This window comes from Rattus norvegicus, chromosome 8 (genome assembly GCF_036323735.1).
Source record: "Rattus norvegicus strain BN/NHsdMcwi chromosome 8, GRCr8, whole genome shotgun sequence".
Classification (NCBI taxonomy): Eukaryota; Metazoa; Chordata; class Mammalia; order Rodentia; family Muridae; genus Rattus; species Rattus norvegicus.
Window position 1 is genome coordinate 119,550,582 of NC_086026.1, and position 18,063 is coordinate 119,568,644.

The window sequence follows — 18,063 nt, forward strand, 5'->3', positions numbered from 1 at the left end:
ATAAGAAATAGTTTTCTTTCTCTCCTAGGATAACTCTTGTCCACTTCCCCACAGACAAACCTGTGGTAGGAAGGGGGGAGCCCTAGTGGTGTCAGACTTGTGTTTGTTGGGAGGAAAGACACCTCTGGTCCCCAGAGGTCAGCTGTCTTTGCTTCCCAAAGGCAAGTCCTCTCTGCTAAGTGCCCAGAGGCTCTCTCTGCCTTGTAGAGGGTCTGTTGGGTTGGGGCTGAGAAGCAGGATGAAGGGAGGTAGCATTGTACCAACCATATCTGACACGGGAGTATACCATGCTAAGTCCTGAACCAGCAGGTCGCAAACAGCTTCCCTGCAGCTTTAGATCCTGGTCTTTGTCGGGTGTGCTGCTGGGACTCAAACCCATGGCTCTGAACTGCGTTGAACAACATTCCCTGTCCCTGCGTCCAGGTTCCTAGATCCAACAGACCTCAGTGTTTTCCCTGGAGTAAGTGTCTCATATTGTGAAAGACACTAGGCCACTGGCCTGCCTTCTCAGGGGATGGAAAGGTTGTTCCCTAGCTCCATGGTGACCCTCTTGAAGACAGTGGTCCCACCCTGCTGAGACCCAACCCCATGCTAGGTGCCAAAACCCCTTTAGTCTGGAAAACGCCAGGCTTCTCCCTTCTGCAGATTGGGTCCCAGGGTCCTTGTACCAAGGCATGTCATAAGTTAAACACGCGTTGCCCCATTTTCTTGGTGACCACAAGGCACTCACTCCCACCTCCCAGCTTCAGGTATCTGTGTCACCAGCCAGTGCAGTGGCTCTGCCTCCCTTCTCTCACCAGAGCTACAGCATGGGAACATAGCATGCAGCACCTCTTTCCAGACCCAGAATTCTCAGGAGCAGGCTGGGGATTGGGAAGAACAAATCAAGAAAGGGCTGGCTTAAGACCAGCGTGTGTCTGACTGCCCTTGTGACCTGCTGTGGGCATGTCCCTGCTGTGTAGGAAGAGAGTGGGAGCGTTGCTGGGGCCTTCCCTTTCTGTGTGGGAAAAAAATCTTATCTTATGTGTCATGCTCTTCTGCGCTTTCACAGTCCTTTTCTGAAATCTCCTGGCCACTCTGGGCTGGGTGTGGTGTATAGGTGGGGTAACCACAGTCAGGCAGGTGAAGTCACTCGGCTAAAATCTCCCAACTGAAAGGGAGTAGAGCTGACTCGAGGCCCCTCCCTGCATCCCATCCGATGTGTAGGGTGGGACGGTGAGCTCATGCAGCCTCCTGTGTCACCAATGAGAAACTGAAGCTGTCCCTGCCCTCCGCTCCCCAGGCCAGACAAAGTCCTGCCGCGCCCTCTCCGCCTTCAGTGCTACTCCACAGGGACAGAGTCCTGGCCTCCGTCCCACATCCTCTTTGCTCAGGTCAAGGGTGGGCTGAAGGATGCAGCAGCCTTGCGAAGGATCAGTCAGGCATTTGCAGGCCAGGGCAGCCTGGTGCGGTGAACACTTCCTCCTGCAGTGCTCTGTGGAGTTATGGTTGGGCTCAGGGTGAGGAGCATTGGACTTTGCAGACCTCTCCCTGTATCCCTGTTACCTGAACTTTTTCTGGGAAGACCTGAACAAACCAGATAGGGCACCAATTACAGCAGAGAACAGATCCATCCCAGTCCAGCCTGGGAACCAGCTAGTGTGTTGGACTGACTTATATAAGAATGTGGGAGAGATCACTTACAGGAGCCTGGGTGACCCCAAAACAGTCACACCACTGACCAGGCCCAGGCCCACCCCAGCATGAGCAGGGCTCAGGAGGGAGTGTCTAGAATCTCAGGTGAGAGAATGATCAGCCTCTCCCGCACTCACTTTATGACGGAGCATCAGCAGGCACCATCAGAAGGGTCATCACAGCAGCTCTGGTTAAGATAGTAATGGCGGCTAGCCAGGACAGCATCCGTCATCGGTCATCGGTCCCCGCCTCCACTGGGCTTCAGGTAGGGGAGCCTTTGTGCCTGCTCTTACCTGTGCGCCCCCTGGGGAGCAGCTCAGCTGATGTAAACCTTATTTCTCTTAAATGTAAGTATGTGTATACATACTTGACACACACACACACAAACGCATGCACGAACGTGAGCACTTTTGTTTTGGGTTTTTTTTTTTCTTTTTCTTTTTTTTTTGGGGGGGGGGGGAGCTGGGGACCGAACCCAGGGCCTTGCACTTGCTAGGCAAGCGCTCTACCACTGAGCTAAATCCCAACCCCTGTTTTGGGTTTTTTGAGACAGAGTCTCACTTTGTAGCTGTGGCTGGTCTTTGCATAATCCTAGTGACATCAGAGTCCTCTTGTGTGAGATTATAGGTGTGTGCCACCACATCTCGATTTAAATTTAAATTGCTGATTTTTTTTCAGTTGTGGGAAGTTTAGAAAGTACAGATTAATGGGCAGTTTAGCAAGTCTGTGGATAGAAAGGGCTGAGGATGCAGCCCAGCAAGTCTTATACAGCCATGCCATAGGCTTGGTCCCTGCACAGAGCAGATTGGCACACTCATGCAGGGCCTGTTGTTTTATAAACGTTTTTATGTAGCATATCTTGAGTATGCTACATATACTCTCTGACTCCTTAATACTTCTTTTTTTTTTTTAACATTTATTTATTTATTTATTTTATGTATATGAGTACACAGTAGCTGTTTTCAGACACACCAGAAGAGGGCATCAGATCCCATTACAGATGATTGTGAGCCACCATGTGGTTGCTGGGATTTGAACTCAGGACCTCTGGAAGAGCAGTCAGTGCTCTTAACAACTGAGTTAGCTCTCCAGCCCCTCCTTAATACTTCTAAGTACTGATTTATTTGTGAGCCCTTGATTTTGACATATATTCTATTTCAGAGAGAGAGAGAGAGAGAGAGAGAGAGAGTGTGTGTGTGTGTGTATATGTGTGTGTGTGTGTGTGTGTGTGTGTGTGTGTGTGTGTGTGTGTGTGTGTCTGGGTACGGAGCCCTGCACTCCTACTAGATAAGGACAGTGAGATTTATTTTTATTTTATGTGTATGAGCTTTTACCTGCATGTATGCATATTTCTACTACATGCAGGTATGTATATGTGCATTAATACGGTAATCCAATGTCAGAAGAGAGCATCAGATTGTCACAACACTTGTGAGTCACTATTGCAGATGCTGGGAACCAAACTAGGGTCCTCTGCAAGGGCAGTCCGTGCTCTTAGCCCTGACTCATCTCCCCTGCCCTCTTTGGAATTCTTTAAACACCCGTTAGCTGTGGGTTTTCAGGTTGGGTGGGTAGAGAATTCAGCTAGTCTATGAGAGAATGAGTGTAGAGTCCTGTCCAGCAGATGTGATGGCTGCACTCACTGTGCAGAGTCTGATGGAACCAGGGGCTAGCCTGGAATGGGAGTGGCTAGCCTGGAATGGCTGTAGCTGTTGATAAACTGTCCTTGGGTGCGGTAGTACACACCTGTAATCCTGGCACTCAGGAGGCTAAGGCTGAAGATTGCGAGATTTCAAGGCCTACAATTTGGGGACACCCAAATCCCCTGAGATCTGGGAGATTGCTGTAAGACTGTCTCTTGGAGTGATGACACCACTGACCTGTTGTAAAGTTTCCTTGGCTGTCAGGCAGCCACTTAGAGACCTGAAGGAAAGCATTTACCCTTCATTGCCTGTTTGCAGTGTCCACGTTCTGGCCTCACGTTAAACATCACCTACTCTGATATTTCATTCAGGGCCAGGCACTGTGATCATTCTGAACTGGTCCCCTTCCTTGGAAGGGCACTTTTAACCCAGGGTTGGGTCTGGGGTGGAAGTCTGCCTCCCACTCTTCCTTCCTTCCACTTGCCACTGTATGGTACTGTTGCCCGCAGTAATCTTCCTAGCATGGGAATCCTGGGCCAAGGGTTCGAATGCTTCCACAGATCTTGAGAGAAGCCACGGTCACCCTCGAGAGCACTAAGATCTTTGCCTCTCCTTCATTTTTGTGTTATTTACTTACATAGAGATGTGTGTGAGGGGGTCTTAGAGCTCTGGTGTCTCTGTACTTCAGACATTAAAAACGAGAGCCTTGCGGCTGGAGAGATGGCTCAGCTGGTAAGAGCACTCACTGCTTGCTCTTCCAGAGGACCTGAGTTCTGTTCCCAGCACTAAGGTCAGGGGACTCACAGTCACTGTTCTGCGTTATCCAGCACCCTCTCCTTCTCCTAGTTCTGACGACACATCACATATATGTCATACGTTCACACATGCATACAGCAAACAAAACTTTTTTTTTTTTTTTTTAATGAAAGCCTTCTGTAGTCACAGTCGCTGCTCTCTCTGGGCATTGCCGACTTCTAGAATCCTGCAGGCTCATCCTAGCTCTGAACTTACCTGGAGTCTATTACTGTGAGCAGAGATACAGCCTGACCTTACCAACCTCTGAGTGGAACTGGGTGATCAGAGAGGACCAAGGTGGCCAACTGAGGCAAGCTGTGACTTTCTAAGCTTGCTGTGAGGATGGCTGACCCTGTTCTGCTGTCTCTACAAGGGTTCACGGCAGTGGGATGAGCGTGAAGAATCCTCAGGCTCTGTAGGGAGGGAAGATGGACCAATGTCCCAGTGTAGGCAGAAAGCATGAACTGTGAGGGAGACAAAGGTAAAGACGCCTCCATGAGGAAGTCCTGTCCTGGGTGCCTGTTTGCCAGAAGTAAGCTGGAACCGGATAGGTAATCTCAGACTCCTTTCACTTCTGAGTTTACCGCCACAGAGAAAGAACATTGACTTTCTCCAGTCACCTCTGTGGCTAGGAAGATATGAGTGTATGATGTCAGGCTAGCCCACACCGAGAGCCCCTGCAGCTGACCTGAAGGTAGACCTTGCTGTGGTCACCAAGCCTGCTGCAACACTATTCAGGTATAGATACGGTGGGGGTGGGGTGGGAGTGAGGATAAGGGAAATAGATACAAATGTGCCCGTTCTAGAAACGGACTCAACAGGATGTCAGCCTGGACATTGCCCTGTGACTTGGCCATAAAGACTCAGATGGCACTTAGAAGTAGCTGTTGTGACCCAGCCACATTCCTGCCCTCTGTTCCTGGAGACACAGTAACTTCTTAGCTTCCTTCCCGTTGTCTTCTTGTGGGAGCCTTAGACACCCACAGACTTCTATAACATTCTTCCCCAAACACCCCATGAATGTCTTTCCTCAACTGGAGGCAGCATAGGCCGAGGGCTGAGCTCGTAGGACAGAGCCTAAAGCCACGTGCATAGTGTGTGGTTGCCTCCAAAGGGCTGGGGAGCACAAAAGGAGGTGGTCAGTGCCACCCTGTCGGGTAGAGACCTTGGGGGAGGAAAGGAACTAGGGGGTTTGTTAACTGAGCAGGCTGTGGGGCCTGAACCACGACGCGAAGAAGTTTAGACTTTGGGAAAGAACTAGAGGCCCTGGACCAGAAAGAGTAGAGACACCAGGAGTGGCCTTTGCGTCTGCCTCCTGCAGAGAAATCTCAAGGCTTGATTCAGATACTGGCTGCCGAAGCCCAGGGGCTAAGGGGAAGTCCACTGCTGTGACCAAAGGCCACTGTCCTAGAGGCCTGGGGCGGCTCACTGGTCCCTTTTGAGCCTGTTCCCTGAACCCTTTGGTGCCAGGAAGGAGTTTGGGTGCTGCCGCAGGCCTTCCCTGCCACAGCCATCCCACCTGTCCCCAACCTGGTTGTAGATGGTCACCAGATATTGACTAGACATTGTGGAAATTACAGAAAACCAAGGAAAGTGACTACATTTACTGATGAGAGAGATTTGTGTGTCTCAGCATTTGAAAGGTATTAAAGGGATGCCAGGAAATACCTTCCCCAGCTCCTGGCTTTGGAGCTGGGAGTCTATCCAGGCCTGACTTCTTAGCCCTTTCCAGGCTTCCAGCAGGGTTATTTCTATCATCACTGACCAGAACACCACCATCCCTTCCCTTGTTCTTCATTCTAAAAAATGCCATTACGAGTGTCCTCATTGTCCCTTTGACCACGTGACATTCTTCTGGTACACTGTGAGGAGCTGAGGTCACCCTGAATGTCATGGGCACCGCATGTCAAGGACCAAAGCCTCAGACACTCAGGAGTGGCAGAGCTTTCGTCCAGATGGGAATACGAATGCTTTACACAAACTCACAGCTGTAACTTCTGCCTCAGGCTCTCTACCAGGGCTTGTTCTGTCCAAGCAGAGGCTGGCTCTTCTCTGGCCTGGCTCTCCCACTCCTTTGCCTTCTGGTACTTGAAAGCTTGGGTTTTGGGGGTCACCTCACGCTTCCTGCAAACCCTTGCCCCTGGCATTGTGAAGATTGGGAAGGGCCCGTGGAGCCGAAACCCATCTTCTCCTTTTCCTGTGCGAACTCCAGTCCTTGTCGGCCTCACACCTAGTTTGAAGCAGAAAGGGCTACAGCAGCCAGTAAGATAAGCCCGGCTTCTGGCTGGCCCAGTTTCCAAAGCTCACTCGTAACTGATAGCAGGTTGGTGGGGACCAGACAAACTGGAATGGCACACAGGTAGAAAGGAAAGAGGCCCTTTGGCCGAGCCTCAGATACTGGGAAACTTCTGGTGACCCTGCTTCCCTATGGGCAACACCAAAACCAATTTCTTTTTGACTCATTAACCGCTATGAGAGCTACAGAGGGGCCTTGGCAGGCTCTGCGTGTGTGTGTGTGTGTGTGTGTGTGTGTGTGCGCGCGCGCGCGCGCACGCTTGTTGGCTTGTTGCCAGCTACACACAAGGCTTTGTCCCTCGTGCTGGTCTCCTTTGTTTGTCCGGAGGTGGAGCTCTCAGGGCCAGCGAGCTTCTGGAGCAGTACCGTGGATATGAGATGTCTCTACTGGATACGTGGATAGAGGACTCTACTGTAGTCAGTTGGGATGACTTCAGCCTTTCGCAACCCAAACCTCAGGAGAGATGGACAACCTTGGCTTCCTTGTGGAGACTGATTGTAGCACAGGCCTGCCCATGTCTGAAAAGCATTAAAACCAAGATTCGGGTCTGAGCCATACTGTTAGAAGTCCAGGGCTCTAGACCCGTCTTCCAGCAGCTACCCTATTCTAAGGGGCGTGGGTGCTGACCAGAACCAGCATTTGGCTCCCACAACCCCCAGAAAACAGGTGGCTGCTGTGTGAGTACAGGTAGCATCAACATTTCCTGGCCCACTAAGAGGGTGGTGGGTGACGACTGGCCTTACTGGTCTGGCTGGCACTGTTAATCCTGCCATACTCAAGTCTGCAGAGAAGGCTGCTCAGCTGTGCGAAGGCCCAGGAGGCAGGCTGGGCGAGGGAAGGGAGGCCCAGGAGGGAGGCCAGCCTTGTCTACAGAGCAAGTTCTAGGACCAGCAGGGCTACACAGAGAAACCCTGTCTTTAAAAAACCAAACCAAACCAAACAAGTAGTAGCAGTAGTTCTACACACCCCGCACCACAGGCCCAGTACATGCAGATGTGGGTACTGTGTGTTACTCTTTGCGCCATTGTATTATCTTACTGGATTATATTTTTACTTGTTTGTCTGAGATGAGAGCTCATTTGTGGCCCAGGCTAGCCTTGAGCCCTCACTCCAGCCTCTTCTGCTTAACTAAGTCCTAGCCTAAGTTAAGGGTGAGCAGGACCACACCTGCTTCATATTTTATTTTTGTTTTGTTTTGCTTTGCAGGGGTGGGGGTGTTAGTTTGGTTTAGTCTAAGAGTCTTACTGGATGGCTGAGACTCTAGAACTCAACGTGCCTAGTTCCGCCTTCCCCTGCGCCTGCACCTCACTGCGCTGCCTTCGTCTTCCGTCAGCCAGTGAGGCCTTAGCTGTGGGTTTCAGCGTCGTCACTGAGGACGCTGTCTTTGATTTGCTTCTCTTTGTTACTGTCTGTCTAGTAATTTGGCAATGGTTTGACTACATCTACTTTCCTTGAAGTTCATGGTTTTCTTGTTTGTGACAGTGTTTCAGGTGTCCTAGTCTGGCTTCGAACCCAATATGTAACCCACCTTGAACTTCCGATCCTCCTGCTGCTACCTCCTGAGCCCTAGGAGCACTACGGAGGCGCACGCCATGCTTGGTCCGTTCTTATCAGGGGTTAAATCTAGTGCTTCCTTCAGGCCAGGCAAGCACTCACCCTCAGCTGCAGCCCCGCCTGGAGTGGGTTGATGGCCTTCTTTAATCTACCTGCAGTTCGTCAGTTCTTTTCTGTGTACGTAGGCATCGGCCGCTTAGGCACAGCGCCCAAGGGGGTCAGAAAAGCGTCAGATTCCTCTGAATGGAGGTACGGATGGTTGTGAGCTGCCATGTTAGTACTGCAAACTGAATTTGAGTCTTCTACCAGAGCAACATCCCCTCAGCCACTGAGCCAACTCTCCATCCCGTTTCATTAAATTCTGTATGGTTCTGTGAATATTCAGTCATTGCTGGGCGTGGTGCTACATGCCTGTATTCCCACCGGCTTTGAGAAACAGAAGCAGCCTCTGGCAAAATTATCTTCAAAACTCAGTCATTATCTCTTTAAAATGTATTTCCTGTGTATGGTTTCTAAGTATGTAAATCTTAAAATATTCCGTGGGTATCCTGGGTATGGTGGTACATGCCTGTTATCATAGCACTCGGGGTGGGGGTGGGGTAGATGCTGGGGGATCAGGACTTTACAATGGGATACATGAGATGCATTTTAAAAGGAAGAAAACAAGACCGAAGAAGGCTCAGAGGCTAAAGGTGGATGCTGCCACACCTGATGACCTGAGTTCAGTCCTGAGTTCAATACCCATGCTGAAGGAGAAAACTCACTCCTACAAGCAGTCCTCTGACCTCTGTGGAACATGTTACACACCCACGATAGACAGGTAGGTAGGTAGGTAGGTAGGTAGGTAGGTAGGTAGATAGATAGATAGATAGATAGATAGATAGATAGATAGATAGATAGATAGATAATCAAACCCTGCAGAAATAGAAAACAGTAGAAAATTACTTCTTTTTGTTTTATATTTTGGGGAGACAGTCTTATTGTGAGGCTCAGGCTGCCCTCAGATTTGCAGTTCTCCTGCCTCAGTTTTTCAGTATTAGCATACAGCACCACACCTAACTAAGTTTATTTCTGATAGTTGTAGTGCACCCCTGGTTCTCAGTGATGTTGGCGTCATCGGAGATTCTGGGTCATTTCTTCTTCTCCATAGAGAGCTTTTTACCCCTCTCACCAACAGCTAGCCTAGGGGTGCCTGAGCCTTCCTTCTGGGACGAATGGGGTGCCCAGTTATATCCACCCCTCAGAGGGGTGATCCACCTGCCCTGGTGTTGTGTGGTTATTTCTGTCTCTGGCAGGCAAGTGACGTGCCGCAGATTCACCCCATTCTTTTTTTTTTTCGGAGCTGGGGACCGAACCCAGGGCCTTGTGCTTCCTAGGTAAGCGCTCTACCACTGAGCTAAATCCCCAGCCCCGATTCACCCCATTCTTAAGAGAGGGTCACAATGGGAAACCCAGAGCTTGGCCAGGACCTGCTCCTCCTGGACTCTGCTACATTTTTCTCTGTAAGGTTGCAGGGAGCCCAGCTTTTCAGACACCATTAGCAAGAGACAGATGCTCAAGGGAGGCCCCTGACATTCACTCTTATCTCTGCGTGCAGCCCCTGCAATCCTGGCCAGCTTGGTTCTTCAGGGCTGCCTAGTGGATGTTTAAACTGTATTTGTGCCCAGTTTGTTGTTTGTGGAAAGGGAATTAAATCTTGGACTTGCTTAGAAAAGCACCAAGCACAATCCAGTGCCCCTTTCCCTGAGACTCCTTGTTGGCAGTGGGCCAGGGACACAAGGATTCAGGTTTTGGGGCGGTGGCTGGGGGCAGGGGGCTCATCTTCCTTTGCCCTCACAGTGAGTTGGGTGAGGGCTTGAACCTAGCTGGATGCAGAGGCACAGAGCACAGCCTCTGTATTCACTGACGTGGGAAGTGGGGTGTCTCACAGTGAGGGCCTAGGTGTCTGACTGCCCGGTCGGGCTAACTCCACAAGTGGAGCAGTGGACACAGCTGCTGCTGCCTGACTCCTCTGCTTCCCCCTCGCCTTGCTGGGTCCCCTTCATGCTGGTGGCCATCTGAGGACATGGGCAGCAGGTGAAGCTTGCTGCTGTGTAGTTCCTCTTATTACTCACGGACCCTGGATCTGGTTGTGGGGTTAGGATTTTTCTTACTCCCCTCACTAATCCCTGCCGTTTTCTTCCCACACCCAGTTTCTGTTCCTCTTTTCTCCCCACCCCGAGGTGAACAAAAGCCATGACAGCAGATGGGTTCCACTTTTCACTGTGCACCCCAGTGACCTGTTGCTCACCCCAGGCCTGAGCAGGCAGAGGGAACAGGGGCAGGGTACCCCTGGATGTTGCATGCCTGTGTGGGTACTGGCGCTCCCTGGGTTTAGCCCGGCCCCAGGGGCCTCGGCAGGAGGGAAGAGGTGGAAGGTCGGTACATGAGCTGGGGGCACAGGCACTGTGCACCTCACTTGCAGAATGGCTTGCCCTCTCAGAGACTGGGGAGCCACCAACCTAGCCTCGTCTCCATGGCCTTTGTGGGCCTCTCCCATCAGGTATAAAACAGATCAGTGTCGCCTGTGTTTTGGTTGAATCCACTATACCCTTGGGCCTAGAAGCCACCTCCTGGGATCTTTGTATATTGCACAAAGGCAGCCCTGCTCTTTTGAACACACAGTCTGCCTCTGTCTGTCTGTCAATCTGTCCGTTCCCCGCCCCCCATCTTCATGTCACTCAGTACACCCAGACCCTCTCCACTGAAAGTGATGGACAGACTTTGTGACGTACGTTGGCTCCAAGACTTGAAGGCTCTACAGAGGTTCAGCTGGGTTTGGAGAGCTAGTATGGAGGGCTTTCTGTGAAGAGTGACTCAGCCCAGGAGCTCTGGCTTAGCCTTGATCTCAGCCATACAATCTCTGCTATGTGACCTCGTGAAAATGGCAGGCCCTGGGTTCCCAATGGAGACAACCCAGTAGATACTAGTTAGTGTCCTCAGTCACCCTGCCCAGCTTCTGAGGAGCGTGCACGCTTAAGGTCTGTGTTTCCCTTCACTTAGCCACCTCCAGACAGATAGGAGGAAACGTGGAACTAGGGAAAATGGGAAGCACCCATCTCATCCCACTCCTGCATTAAGGTGTGCCTATGCTCTGCTCTCACAGGGGCCTCAGGCTTCGGAACTATGTCCCAGAGGATGAAGACCTGAAGAGGAGGCGGGTTCCCCAGGCCAAACCAGTTGCAGGTACATGGACCCCTTTTCTCCCCATGTCCCTTCCAACTACCCTCAGAGAAGAGCTGCTAAGCCAGAGACAGGACCTCTGGGACATTCACACACCTTCTCAGGGACCATAAAAGAGCCAGGAGGGCAGGAAGGAGGCCCCGTGCGCCTGCCATCCTGGAGGAGACCACAGGCCCTGCACGAGGAATAGAAGTGACCTGAGGTCTATGGGCAGCAAGGCAAGCAGTAGGTCCTGTGCCCCTGGGGAGAGGGAAAGAGTGAAAGACCCAGAGAGAGGCTGACCATAGAGCTGCATAAAAAACCAACAGCAGGGGTTGGGGATTTGGCTCAGTGGCAGAGCGCTTGCCTAGGAAGCGCAAGGCCCTGGGTTCGGTCCCCAGCTCCAAAAAAAAGAACCAAAAAAAAAAAAAAAAAAAAAAAAAAAACCAACAGCAACACAAAGGCCAGAGAGAGCCTTGACTAAGGGTGAGAGCCCTGAGGAGCCTCCTGCTCACAGGAGTAGGATCATCCTTTGTTCTGAAGAATCTGGCTTTTTTTGGTTTTAAGACAGGGTCTCACTGTGGAACTCACTATGTAGCCCAGGCTGCCCCTGCCTCCCAGGGGCTATGTGCTACTGCACCTATGCGAGAATCTTAGCTTTTTATTCTTTATTTTTGATACCAACTTTTCATTGCACAAGTAATGAATGAATGAATGATCTCATAAAAAATTCAGAAGTTGCCCAATTGTTTCTTGCTAATCCTCCCTCTACCCAGTGGCAGGGTCAGATGAAGGCATCCCACAGGGTAGGAGAGGGATGAGAAACTGGCCCTTGGCCTCTACTAGGAGGCCTCCAGGACTTAAGTCTGACAGAAGAAAGGAAGGTCAGAGGGACACTTCCCTGGTAACAGGTCTGAAGGCTGTCCACATCATTATGTTTCAGGCACTGTCCCCAGAAAGGGACACTCAGAGAGAGACCTAGGGGCTTGGTGGAGGCAGGGAGTGCCTGTCGTAAGTCTGGGTGGAATGGAAGGGAAGATAAGGCACCCAGATTCCAGCCAGGCCAGACCTAGAGGAAATTTCTCGGGCCTTCACTTTAAAGCCACACTCCCCCTGACACAGGCACCCATTTCTCATCTGGTAGCCTGAGGCCTGGGCCTGTCCACTCCAGCTAGAGCCTGCTCTGTCCCTTTCTGGCCCCTGGGGTCTGCCTTCAACCTGGGAAACCAGACTTGTCTTCAGAGTTGCGGCTGAGCGGGTCCCTCCTCCTCCCTGGGACCACCTGTGTTGTCCACTCTGGAGTGGAGCTGTTACCCAACAGACCTGTGTTCTTTCGCCCTCTAGTGGAAGAGAAGGTGAAGGAGCAGCTGGAGGCTGCCAAGCCAGAGCCTGTCATAGAGGAAGTGGTGAGTACCTGGGTGGCCCCTCCTGCTTGTGCTGCTTCCTTCTCTAGCTGTCTGTGTTCCCACCCTACTTCCTTCCTTGCCTGCCTGCATTTTTCTACCTCCGTGCCCTGTCTCTCCACTCCCCCTGGGACTGGGCCTTGACTCTGATGAGTTGTCTCCTCTCTCCCTAGGACCTGGCCAACCTGGCACCCCGGAAACCCGATTGGTGAGTGTTGTCCATGCAGGCTGGTGCAGGCTGTTTGGGAGGTGGTAGGGTTTGGTGCATGTCATAGGCCTCAGCTGGGAGGACAGCCAAGGGACAGGTAGGGACAAGCACTGCAGGCATAGCTCTGCTCAAGAGAGTCGAGGATAAGGGCTAAGTAAGGCATGAGTAATGGCTGAGGGTAGAGCTGAAGAGGGGCTTGGGATGAAGAGCAGCCATCCTTTCAAGGCTCTTCTGTAGGGGAAAACTCACATGCTTTGGGCCCCATCTGAGCAGTGCGCCCCTTGTGCTCAGGATACCACAGTGAGGAGAACGGATAGGCAAGCAGATAGGGCTCATGTCTCTGTTGTAACTGTAGGAAACCCAGTCTCTTCAGGCCCAGAAGCATGGACTCAGCCCCTCTGACTGAGCCGAGAACATGGGTGAGGGAAAGTACCGTAGGCTGTAGGCACATCGGGGCCGTTTCCTTGTGCCTGAGGATCTGTGGGGTTGCAGCCCCCACCACACTGCTTTAATTCAGTGAAGGGGGCATGAGGTGTGTGCTGTAGGAACTGCAGAACCAGAGGACTCAGGCCGAGTTTAGGAGTTATGGAAGCCCCGGGGGTGGGGGTGGGAGGCTGTGGCGAGAGGTGGAATAGGGCTGACAGTTGGCCACAGCAAGTTCCCCTCTGATGGTGACTTAGGGGACAACAGGAAGATCCCAAGGAGCCAGCCACCATTATGTCTCGGTCCTCTACCTTGACTGGGTCTGTGGTACACATCCTCAGTTAGCTCAGTGGAGTTGGGAAGGACGATGGATCTTGGGGTCCAGAAGAGCAGAGAAGGTAGCATCCTGGTCTCCCCAGAGCAGCCTTAGGCAGCTGAGGATATAAATAGGAAAACACTGCAGGACGATCCCAGAGCCATACCCAGCAAGCCCTTAGCGTCTCAATGTCCCCTCTCTCCTGTTCCAGGGATCTCAAGAGAGATGTGGCTAAGAAGCTAGAGAAGTTAGAAAAGCGGACCCAGAGAGCCATTGCAGAGCTGATCCGTAAGTGCGGGCTGGCCAGTGGGGTCCTGCTCTCAGGGCGGTGGCTTAAGCAACGCCCTTTACCATGTATTTGCTCTCTATCCAGGTGAACGGCTAAAAGGGCAGGAAGACAACCTGGCCTCTGCAGTGGACGCCACCACCGGACAAGAGGCTTGTGACTCTGACTGAGATGTCTTCTGAGTCCCACCTGTTCAGAACACTCATCCTGGGGGAGGATAGTCTCAGCAGGGATGGGGTTAGACTGGCTAGCACTTCTGGGTCTTGAGAACCGAGCCAACCCACTGAGTCTCAGCTTCTGTTGGCTGTGACCAGTTCATCTCCCAAGGGTGCCCACCCCCTGAGTGGGTCGAAGCTGAGATCTGTACATATGTATGTAAACGGAGCTTTTTAACTTTTAGAAATAAACTCCATTTAGTAGAGGCCTGTCGTTTCCAGTTTTCTAGCTGCTCTGGGTTTGGACTCTTAGAATGCAGAAGTTATATTCAGGGTTCTTACCCCTGAGTTGGGCTAGCCTAGTTAAGCCCGGAGGGGTGGGCAGGGCCAAGGTTGACCTTCTGCTCCAAGTCCTCAGTCAGACTCAGCAGTGGTCATCTCAGCACCCTTAGGCCACAGAGACAGAGACAGGGAGCGTCCTCTCACAGGGCCTTGCAGTAGTTGGTATGAATGAAGGAGAGGCTCTCACCCAGGTCCTCTGGACCCCTCCCAGTGTGAGAGTGAGGAGGGCGGGCTCTCACAAACTTTACATGTACCATCGCAGATTAGAGGGGCCAGTTCTGCCCAGCTGCCAGCACTACATCCCTTCCTCCCAGTCAGTTCTGCTAGAGATCAGGCTGTGGTGTGCTCGGGTTTAGCTCTGACATCCTGGCTGAGCTGGGAGCCTCTGCACTGATTGTCCAGATGACAGGCTGGCAGCATTAAGACTGATGTAGGCACAGCCAGCTGCAGCTCCCCACCAGGAAGGCTACACCTGCGGCTCTGCTGGGGCCAGCCCAGCGGTTCCTCTTCCTTACTCCTGCTCTTCTTGAGCAGTGGAGGGGAGAGCATTGGCAGGGGTAAGACTTGGTCTTACGAGGAATCTAGGGTTGCTGTGTAATAGTAAAACAATTACCTATATAAGTTACTCCTCAACTATAGCTGACCTGACCTGACCTGTCTGAGTCCCTCTGAGGCCAGAAACTGCAGTCTCTGGCATTTAACACCCCATCATAAAACAGCAGGGTATTAAGTAAAGGATTAATTGCCTGAGCCTTTTTCCTTTGTCCAGATGCCACTCTCAGGTCAGGCTAGGGGAAAGTTTGGAGCAATAAACTTCTATTGATCTAGGAGAGTCATGCTTGCAGAAGGAAGAACTTTTACATAAGCAAATAATCATAACGTCATGTAGATTCATATACAGATTCATGTGTGCACATAAATACATTTCCATTAAAACCATCTGGGCCCAGCTTACTTACATACATTCTCAAACACACACATCCATATTAACATAGGAAAGACCAAGGGCCAGTGCAGAAAGAACTTACTCCTTCTGGATGAAACTGAGCTCCAATCTTTACTGCATAGAGAAAGAAAAAGCTTCTACCCTTTTAATGCTAACTGAATTAAACCCAAGTCTGTAAGAAGAAAGCTTTGTTCCTTTAATAAGACTAAGCCTTCCTTGCTATTTAGAAAGGACCTGGTCTGTCGCATGGTGAGGAGAAGCCTGCCTGCTCCTTCTGTTCTCTGCAGCTTCTTTTTTCCTCTCTCACTCTGCATTCTGCACATTGTTCTCTTAGTATTCTATGTTACCTTATAGTTCCTAAGTTATTGCACTCTGCAGTCTCCTAGCCTTGCTCTCCTGCTCCAACATCACAGCAATGCTCTTACTCTCAATGCTGGGCCTTTGCTTCCAAGTTCTTCTCAAGCTCAGTTCTGTCTTCACAAAGGTGTCCTCAGCTCAGTTCTGATGTCTCTCATTGTCCTCTGTCCATCTTTCAGAATACATGATCACATGGTAAAAGTTCATCTCACGTTTACACATAAATTCAAGTCATAAATTTACAGCCGAGAATGTTTACGTGCACATCCATTAGGAGTGATTATCTGGCTATACATTCACTATGTGTCACAGCCCCCACAGGTTCATGGGGAGTTACAAACAATAAGTTACTAGAGAACCTTTGTATTGATAAACCCGTCAATATTTTATCTTCTGTCCTAGTGCCTATAATAAATCATTAATTCCCTTTTTATGCCCTTTGGTTAATGGTTTTACAACCTCTTGGAATGTGCTCTAAGTTGTAGATGCCTGCCTGCTACCTCAGAAGCAGTTATCTCTTGACACTTGAAGACTGGCAGAGTTCTCAGTGCGATTTTGATTATCAGAGAGGACTTAATAGCAGTCCCACTAAAAAAGAGCTTAATAAATACTGGTGTAACTTTAGGAATTCTTATGGGATCATCATTAAGAATTAATTCTATTTGCCTATACAGCACCTCTACAAGACAGGACATCTTCATAGTTCTGCAGAGATCTGCTCAAAGGGGTGGGCTAATACCTAGTTATTGCTGAATAAATCTAATAATAACAGGAAAAGCATACCAACAGCAGGAATCTTTTCTAAAATGAATTTCTCCTGGGCCTTGCCTACCAGAGTTCTGTTGTAGATTTTAATCCAAAGTGGACCCACCTCAGGAATGTCACCTGTTAGTTTTTAGCTTCTCCTAAGTTGGCTCCTGACACAGTTTATTTTAGGGCTTCCTCTCCCCCTAACTCATGCGGTGTGCTGGCCTGTATGTTGTGTTCCTTCCATACAGTGGCCCAGCTTTGGCAGACAGTGCTGAGGACTTAGATCATGCGCTAAAGTGCATGTGCACACACAAGTTAGGACACCCAAACAGTGAATGAAATCAGATGAAAGCTTCAGACCTGTGTGTGGCTGCAGATAAACTGTAATCCCAGCAGTCGAGGGAGGCAGGAGGAGCTGGAGTTCAGATTATCCTCAGCTACATAATGAGCCTGAGGCCAGCCTGGGCCATAAAACCTTGTCTCAGAAAGTAGAGAGAGGGTGGTTGTTGGAGTCAGGTGGGCAAGAGAAGGGAGAGGAGATGTAGGGAAGGGAAGGGAAGGTAAAGAGGCAGCTGTCAGGTCTGCTTAGCTCAGAGCAAGGCCTGAAGCAGTTGGGCGCCTTGCAAGGCACTGAATCGTCAGACAGGCCAGGGCTCTGATTCCCTGAATAAACAGAGTCCAACTTAGCCGGAGCCTTTGGGAGTGCAACTAGGAATGAAGGATGAAAAAATTCCCCACTGGCTTCTCAGTGGTGAGGGGAAGCTGATCTCTGGCTCAGAGTCAGACTCCTGGTGACTGGGAACCGCTGGATCCAGCCCTGGATCCAGACAGTTGAGAAGGCTAACAAAGGTGGCACATCTCAGTCTGTGGCCTTTGGGGACTTGGCTGCCTAATAAGGAAAGAGAAAAACATACCATGCCAAGATACATTCCGACAAGAATCACAAAAATGAGCCCGGCGGTGTGTGTCACACACCTTTAATCCCAGCACACATAAGTCAGAGGCACACAGATCTCTGTGAGTTCAAGGTCAGCCTGGTCTACGGAGTGAGTTCCAGAACAGCCAGGGCTACATAGAGAAACCCTGTCTTGAAGGGGGGGGGGGAAGAATCATAAAAGTGAAAAATTGGGCTGGAGAGATGGCTCAGCGGTTAAGAGCACTGACTGCTCTTCCAGAGGTCCTGAGTTCAATTCCCAGCAACCACATGGTGGCCCACAACCATCTGTAATGGATCCAGTTCTCTCTTCTGGTGTGTCTGAAGACAGTTACAGTGTACTCACATAAAATAAATAAATAAATCTTAAAAAAAAAATAAAAGTGAAAAATTCTAGTGCTCTGCCAGACAATGTTTGGACATCCTTGTAATCCCAGCACTAAGGAGTCTGAGGAAGGAGTTTAAAGACTGCTTGGGCTATGCAGTGAGGCCCCATCTTAGGGGGGAAAAGTCTGGGACGTGTACTGAGTGCTTAGTGTGTACAAAGCCCTGATTCAGTCCCTGCCACCACACGAAGCAGATGCAAGCAGACGATGCGAGAGGATCGGTTCGGTGTCATCCCTAACTACATAGTGAGTTCAAGGCTAACCTGAACCATGTGAGACAGTGTCTCACAACAGGGAGGAGGGAGACACAGAATGATGCTCAGAGGGTAAAGGCACTGGTCACCAAACCTGATGACCCAAGTTCCTTCCCAGAAGTTCTCCTGCTCATTGCCCT

At 50.6% G+C, this 18,063-nt stretch overlaps 1 protein-coding gene across 2 annotated transcripts in view; it reads left to right on the forward strand.

The window, feature by feature from the left end:
• Positions 1–14,221, forward strand: part of Ccdc12 (coiled-coil domain containing 12) — a 51,796-nt gene extending 37,575 nt beyond the window's left edge. The window contains exons 4-8 of one of the 2 annotated variants that reach the window (XM_006243970.5): positions 11,108–11,187; positions 12,508–12,569; positions 12,740–12,774; positions 13,725–13,801; positions 13,887–14,220. In XM_006243970.5, coding sequence (XP_006244032.1) covers positions 11,108–11,187; positions 12,508–12,569; positions 12,740–12,774; positions 13,725–13,801; positions 13,887–13,969 — 337 coding nt within the window. In that variant the 3' untranslated portion in view covers positions 13,970–14,220. 2 annotated transcript variants of the gene reach the window in all.
• The last annotated feature ends 3,842 nt before the right edge of the window (positions 14,222–18,063 follow it).